The sequence below is a fragment of the Pholis gunnellus genome, assembly GCF_910591455.1.
Source record: "Pholis gunnellus genome assembly, chromosome: 13".
NCBI classification, from domain to species: Eukaryota; Metazoa; Chordata; class Actinopteri; order Perciformes; family Pholidae; genus Pholis; species Pholis gunnellus.
In genome coordinates this window covers 4,869,057-4,877,230 of record NC_136540.1, presented here as the reverse complement: position 1 = coordinate 4,877,230, position 8,174 = coordinate 4,869,057, and the positions used below count along the sequence as shown (strand labels likewise).

The window sequence follows — 8,174 nt, the reverse complement described above, 5'->3', positions numbered from 1 at the left end:
TCTCATCGAATAGAAAGCATTTGCTCCGTTATTTTTTATTTTTTTTTTCTTCACTGATCAAATTTAGAATTACGAAGCTTACAAATTCGACACTGTAATCCCCGTGATTCATTTTGTTCATTGAATTTCTGTTGAAAAGAAATGAGTAGCCGTGCAACCCCTATTGTACATAAGAACACAAACGTAAGGATATTTTTTTAACCGAGCCCTGTTGAGAGGAAATATATTCCCAAAGAGGTGTCGCAGGTCGAGGAGAATCCAGAGAAGAAGACGGGTGAGGAAAATGAAGGCAGGAAGTCCTATCTGGTGGTGGTGGTGGTGGTGTGGGGGGGGGGGGGGGGACAGGATGGGGGTCTTCAGTCATTTAATGAACCAGGTAATTCATTGGTCAACGTGTGCCAGCGCTCAATTTTCTTGTCCTTGTTTTTAAGACAGTCAAACCAGTGTTTGAGCCTCTCTCCGTTTGCATTGATACCCAGAGATACTCCACCTGAAAGAAGGCACAAGCAGAGAATCAGTCATACGCTGAGTTCTCAGCAAAGATTTACATCAATCTGTCACATTATAAGAACGCGAAAAGGTAAAAGCAGCATTATAGTAACGGAACACAACTGTGTATGGCTTTAAATATGTTATCTGTAATGAGACACACTCTTTATAACTAGGGATTTATTAATGGTTAATACATCATTCACTAATGTAGACCCAACGATCTCCCCTCCAGGTCCTCTCAGTGGCTGTTCTGATGGTGTCTGCTGTGTTGCCGAGGGCATCCATCTTGGTTTAAAGTGATCTCTAGTTGGCACAGTGAAATATTACCACGTCCATTTCATGGTATTATAGCTGGTGTCGGTTTGTTTTTGAATAAATGTGTGAATACGTGTTTAACAAACATCTCCAAGCACTTGCAGTGAAACATGCTTTTAGGTGTTTGTTTAAAATAAAGACAATAAGTCAACATTTTTACTGCTGCTTAATGCTGGAAGTCTAGTTCCTGTGAAGCTGAATGAATAAAAAACAGTGCTATTTGAATTTGATATACAGGCAAGGTCACTGAGGGATGAGAGCATGAAATGTGTCCTTCCTGCAACGTTACTTGATTCTTAAAGAGAAAGTGCACCTCCCTTTTATGTGGATGTCCGATCAGTGTTGATAAATGTAGTCAACTGAAGCAATAACCTCCTCAGTGCTGCTATATTGACCCAGAAAGCTGATTTCTCCTGCTAATTGGAGACGTGTTTGCATTGCCCACATGTACCAGGATGCATTGGGTGCATGCTTCTGTCCAACACAAGCGACAACCTCCCGTTCGAAAAAGCGAAGCCAATCCTGAAGAGCCTTAAACCTGCATTCTCTCTAATGTCCACCAGGGGGCGACTCCTCTGGTTGTATAGAAGTCTATGAGAAAATGACTCTACTTCTCTCTTGATTTATTACCTCAGTAAACATTGTAAACATGAGTTTATGGTCTCAATCTCTAGTTTCAAGTCTTCTTCAATACAGCATGATGTTCATTTAGTAATACATAAATGAATAAAGCAGGGTATGCTTTAGGGCGGGCGTACTGTGATTGACAGGTAGCTAACACATCTGTGTACGGCATCTCTAAGTCACTCCTCCACAGTCCAAATATAGTCCAGACAGCCAGTGGTGCTGCTGATGCTGAGGAATATCTATCGAGCTGTTTCAGCTCATCGTTATCTCCGGTGAAAGCAGAGCTGGCGCGGTTCGCCCGTGCTTACCTATGAAATCGTTGGACTTCCCGATGTCGTAGTCCCACACGGTCACCTCCAAGGTCTTTTTGGTGAGGTCTGCATATTTAATGTCGTAACAGAACTCCTACAGAAAAACAGCAGAAAAATAAGAGCTCCTCTCTTCAGTGTGATCACATACAATTACATATTTTCAGATCATCACAAAGTACGAAGCCTAAAACGTGAGTTTAAAGGTCCTGGACATTCAATAACAATCCGTTCTGCTTTGCAACCTGAATAACAGAACTCTTCTGTGTAGTGTTGGGTTTAATGTATTATTACAGACCTGAATGCAATCTGCATGTTTCATTTTCTGGTGAAAGTGATTCACATACTTCTGATTGCCTCATTGAGCTTGAATTGTTTTTGTTTGTGTTTGAAATAATATTCAGCTTAGTTGTTGCTTTTTCTCACTCTCAGGGAATCATTCATTGCAGAGTGAACCGTCGTAGACTCATTCAATATACTACAAGTGTCTTGATTGGAGCACAGGGGAATTAAATGTAAAATGTGAAAATGGCAGTTAGTGATGGGCAGATCAATACTGTACTCGTGGTATTGATTCCCTGAAAAAATATCTGTAGTCAAATTCAAAAAAATGCATCGCTTCCAAACGTTTTTTACCACTTTTACATAATGTTTGTACCAAAACAGCCCTGACATATTGAGCTGGCAAACATCACACGACTATGGAAGCCAATGAGACATCAGAACTGAGCGCCCAGTTGCACACTTCACCATCAACCATGTGAGAGAATGACCTGAATGAAACGTAGATACAAATACAGCAACATGCACGAGTAACCTCCTCCAAACATGTAAAAACAACACACAGGAAAGTTATGAGGAAGTTTATTATTAAAGTATTTCTGTAAAATACTGGGCTGTTCTTGGTGGCACAAACATTTGATGTAATTGTACTCATATTTCTTAATATTGGGCGGTATGTGTCGTGGGATTTAGTTTTTCTAGAAGGATCCATTTAAATCTATATCATGTCGAATTAAGAGATTGGTATCACTCATCTGTAACAGGAGCATAACCAATGAAGTCCCCCGTCGATGAAGCGAAACAAGTGTTTTGTGATATCAGTTTGCACCGTGTGAAGGAAGGGAATTCATTCAGCATTTATATCTGTAGTTCATTCAGGGCCGCTGCTTAGTGGAAATCAATGCCTCGATACCGTTGCTCGTCTCTGACAGAAAGGCCAAGAGGTGATGGAGGGATATGGACGCAAATAATGTCAGAGGTAAATGTCAAGCCGCTGGCCTGCGTCAGCGTTTGGCCGTGGCCGTCCGCTCGTATATGGGCGGGTCCTTCAGAGACGAGCTGCCCTGTGGCGCGACACTCTGAAGGACCTCCAGAACATGTTTGGCTTCCTCTTGCAAAAAAAAGTCTGCAAAAAAAGTCTGGGTCCTCAGGGAGTTCATTTCTGATGTCAACAATATTTACATTCAGTCACTTTGGTTACAAAAGAGTTGACTGATGAAAATAAGGTGTGATAACTGGTCTACGAGCCCCAGTACATCCACACTACCTGCACTGTCTACATTTATGGGCCGAGGAGCGTGAACCAAAATGAATTTAATGCCTTGAAAATGCCAATAACGAGCTGAAAAAAGCTGATAAACCAAGGGGCAACCCCCGTTTCTGAGGAATGAAGTCGATGCTTCATGTCTTAAAGCTGCATTCTCTCTAATGTCCATCAGGGGGCGACTCCTCTGGTTGTATAGAAGTCTATGAGAAAATGACTCTACTTCTCTCTTGATTTATTACCTCAGTAAACATTGTGAACATGAGTTTATTGTCTCAATCTCTAGTTTCAAGTCTTCTTCAATACAGCATGATGTTCATTTAGTAAATGATGGTCCATTTAGAGTCAAACAGACCATAAAGCAGGGGATGCTTTAGGGCGGGGCTACACAGTGATTAACAGGTCGCTAGCAGGCGTCTCGACATATTTTAAATATGGTAACTTCCGTGACATGACTACGTCCACTTCTTATGTCTATGTGAGAAAGCGCTCCAGAGACCTGAGAGGAACTGCACAGTTGGTGATAATTCTCTCTTTCTTATGGATTTGTTACGATGAGCGACACTACGTTTTTTTTTTTTCTCTCTAAGATTAAATATTCATGACTAAATAAGCAACAAAGTAAAAGTTCAGGTATAATTCAGTAAGAGTTTAACAGAAAACTTAAAATGCCTTTGAAGAAATGATGAATAGAAGACGTCTCATATCAAGTTTTCTTTTCTGGCGCTGTTATGAAAATGTTCACAAGGCCGTTGCGTCAGCGTCTCACTAGTAGATGATAGAAGATAAAAGGTTAAAGTATCGACGCTGACAAGAGACACCTGAGCTACATGCATGTTCTACCTACATCCAGAAACGCCTTCACTTCTGCTGCTCTCACAAAGCCATGAAAGAAAGATTTCAATTTGACAGCCTCACCTGACTCTCACAATGGCTTCTGTGATTCCTGAGGTTATGGAGGTTGCTCAGCACATAAAAGCATTGGATAAACACTTTTAAGAAAAATGGAAACTAAAACTGGAGCTTCAAGGTTTTAGCGCCAAAGCGGTGGATTCCTACCTCGTTGAACTCTGGATTGAGCGTCTTCTTTTTCACAGCAGTCTTGTGCTTTGACTTTTTGTTCTCGTCGGGCTTCAGGTACCTGCAGGAGAGCAGAGCGAAGACTTAATACCTCAAAGCTTTTACTGCGGAGAAAAGACCACAAATCCCTGCAGATTCACCCATTAAATGCCTTCATCGGGTATCATTTGAAACCCTCATCGACTATGTAAATCCTCATGGAAGCATCATTCAGCTGTTATTGCGTTCTGTCCTGGAGAGGGCGCTGTGGCACTGCCCCACATCCAACCACACAGCTGCTTCACATCACCACATTACTTAAAATACATTACTTACATTATCTGACTTTAATAGACTCCATCTGTGATTTTATTAAAGACATTTTTTTTTGCAGTTGGTAATTCGTGGAAGCCATCGCCTCCTAAAATTGATGTCCAAAACATTAGTTTTCATTTAAGTTAATGATGAGAATACAGCGTTGAAGACTCCTCGCCTCCCAACAACACCACATAAATCTCAAGTTTTGTGAATATTAGGTTTTATGAGCTTTCTCTAGTGAGGTTTAATAATCTTAACAGTTTCAACATGAGTCATTATCTGATTAAATATGTGCCGATTTTCATACATTTCCAGAACAAATCTGAACGTTGTAGAAGAGCCGGGTTTAACATTTCTGTTTTGTTTTGTTTTGTTGACATGTTAGAGTCAAAGGGTTTTACTGAGGGAATTTAGGATCTCTCAATATGAACAAACCCCTCTGTGTTAACATTCAGAACATGGAGAGGAATGAAAGTGTAACGTTTGGTGTGTGTAAGAGCTGCTGAAGTGGAGATTTCTGGATCAGAGTCTGAGAACAAACTCATTTAGAGAAAACGTCTTTTAAAGAGACGTTTAGTTCAATTACAGACATTTAGAGACTCTACAGGTGAAGAGGGTCACAACATGAACTCATAGATATCACCATGAAACTTCACCACTTCATTAGACATGTTTAAATATGTAAATGAGGTATTATCTAATGGTAACTTTTGGTGGATTTAGGAGACAAAGCCGTGAAATAAATCTTTACACTCGTCTGAAAGAAGACGTGTCGTGGAAGCAAAATAGCCAAATATCTTAAAATTGATCGGTGCATGGAAAATGATGTTTCTGCTTGTAATGTCCCGTCTGAAGCGGTCTACACTCAGTCGCCAGTTTATTAGGTACACTGAGCTGAAACTTAACAGTCCTGTGTTCACCAAAGTTATAACGTTTAGTTTTTATTCAAACGGTTTCAGAGGATTCACGGCCTCTCTAAAGGCAGTTTGTGGTGCTGTTGAATTGTATTGTTTTTTTCTAATATATATTTTATCTCCCCTGAAACCTCTAAATGGGATCAACAAATTATAAGAAACATCTCTCGGTAAAATGCAGGCGTAGGCAACCTTTTGAACGCGGTAGCTAAACTGATGGCACAACATCAATAAGTGTGCCAGATAATTTATTGGAGATGTTGAAGAGCCCTCTCATGTGCATGCCAGATGACCTTTTTTACAGCCATTGGCAGTTTGATTGGCCCAATCTCAGCATCCCCCCCCCCCGCGGTCTTAAACCCTGAACCCTCAGGGACTCACTGACGTCACCTGGTAAGTGGTTGAGTGTGAGAGGCTGGTGTGAATACGAATGGGACAGCACTTTGCTGCAACATATCACGTTGCCATGACAACGTCAAAAAAATACGATGTACAATGGAGGGTATTCATCCTAACTGTGTACCCCCTGATCTGAACGTCTTCCAGACTCGTTCCTCATAAGATGAGAGGTAATTGTCAAATAATGTTTTTACTCGATTTTTTGTCAAAACTGCTTCAATGACAAATTGAAATATTTGAGGAATAAATCAGTAAATATCCTCTGATTTCAAGTGTTTTTATGTTCTGTCTTTAATCCTTAATGTTCCTGAGTAATGTTAATAGTCCTTGACTGGAAACTCACATTGCTATGAATTGTGGGTTCTTCCTTTTGGGCAAAGTTTGCAGAAATGCGGACTTCTGGGTTAAGGGTTCATAGAGGGCTCAACATGTTTGTGAGAGAGCTCTCACACACTCGAGGATTTGGAAGCGAGAGAACTAAACCCTGTGTGGAGATCAGGAATGGGAATTGGCTATTTCTCCTTCTGTGAAGACTCGCCCTGCTCTGATTGGCTGGTGCTCGTTGCCTTCTTTGCAGAATTTATGTTTAATGCTGATGAACAAGACGGGTGGAAGGTTGGTAGAGTTAATGATATCAACTCAGATGTAGATGTTGTCATAAGGATGGCAGCCTTTTTGTTTTTTCCTCTAATATATTATTACAATTGTCATGGGAGAAATGTGTTTTTAAATGCTTATATGGAAATAATAAAATTACACATTTGGTGTCATAATTAGACTGAATGTTGATGGCACACTGATTAACAAGAACATTTGCAAAAAGTGAGCTGAACCCTAAATGTATAATTTAACCTGAACATCATAACCTTCGTGACGGCAGCACTCGTTGCAGAGCTTACTTTAGGAGAACCTAATAAACTGGCCACCGAGTTTGTTGCGGTTTCTCATCGGTTTCAGGTTTCCGTCTGTGAGTCGCTGGTGAAAACACATCGTTAGAGCTGCCGCTGGTCCGGGTGAAGGCGTATCTGTTCTGCCCTCATAAATAATTCAAAAGGCAGTTTGTACTTATATATGAATATAGGAGACCCTGCATGTTGTTCAGATATGTATTTACATACATGGACTTACTCTCTTCCCCATCATGCTGAAGTCGGTGTAAACGTCACAAAATGATTTCCTTTTACTTTTATTGTCATCTATCGTGGTTGTTTGCATAAACACACACAATTCAAAGGATTTGGAAATAATTGCATTTCTATTTAATTGTTTGCTTTGACATTTTTTAGTAGTTTTAATAATGTATTATAAGCTGCTTAGTGGTAGGAAGTTAGAAAGGTCATAATTCACTCTCTAAACTTTATATTTCTGTGAAAGCATCTTCTTCAAACAACTGTATTAATTGAAGTTTACAAGATTATATTTGAACACACCATAATAAAGTTATAATTTACCTTCACCCAATACTTATTTTTACTGAATGGAGCTTGTACGCAACATAATGCAACCTCCATTGCTGTTAGCGGTTAGCTCTGTTGTCGAGCCCAGCAGGACTGTGCTGCCCACCGGCTGCTAACGGCTAACGCTAACTAGCTCTCATCCTGCTTATTTCAACACAAATTTCTTCTTCATTATCAGGGGAAAAAAAGTGCACAGGAGTGTTTAACCACAGGTGTGTAGTACTAGTTTGCACATGCTCAGAGCCATCATGGCAGGATGTTGGGATCAGGTGACAAGTGACACGTGTTGTTGTTCCTTTGTCGCATAAAAGAGCCGATAAATTATATGATAACGAGATATGTGATCGGTTCATAGACTCGTCTATTCTTGGTCCAGTATTTTGGGCTGTGTTGGAGGCATTTCTGATAGGTGTATCTATATCAGAACAACTCTAGTAGTGGATGTTGTGTATTGCCTCTGTCCATTTGACAAAGAACCGTTGGTGGTATACTTCAATCCAGTGAGCAATCGCAGTCGCTCGTCACATCTCTCTTTCCCGTTTATGTGCTCACTGGACCCACACAGACTTCAATTTCTAGAGGTAACACAGAGACTTAAAGGGAATATAAGTGGGTTATTGCTCACAAACTTACCCCAGGGGGAGTGGGCGCTCGAATTGTTGTTGATGAGAATGTTGCAGGGAACCTAATTGTTATGTAATAGAACTACCGACCCCGAGGCGAAACGAGCTGAAAGTGA

The 8,174-nt window shown here is 40.5% G+C and overlaps 1 protein-coding gene across 1 annotated transcript in view; it reads right to left on the bottom strand.

Annotated features, from left to right (window-relative positions):
* Positions 1-356: 356 nt before the first annotated feature.
* doc2b (double C2-like domains, beta) overlaps positions 357-8,174 on the bottom strand; it is a gene marked incomplete at both ends in the record, with an annotated part of 105,571 nt that continues 97,753 nt past the window's right edge. The window contains 3 exons of the mRNA XM_079170994.1: positions 357-490; positions 1,743-1,839; positions 4,348-4,429. Coding sequence (XP_079027120.1) covers positions 357-490; positions 1,743-1,839; positions 4,348-4,429 — 313 coding nt within the window. The remainder of the gene's footprint in view (positions 491-1,742; positions 1,840-4,347; positions 4,430-8,174) is intronic.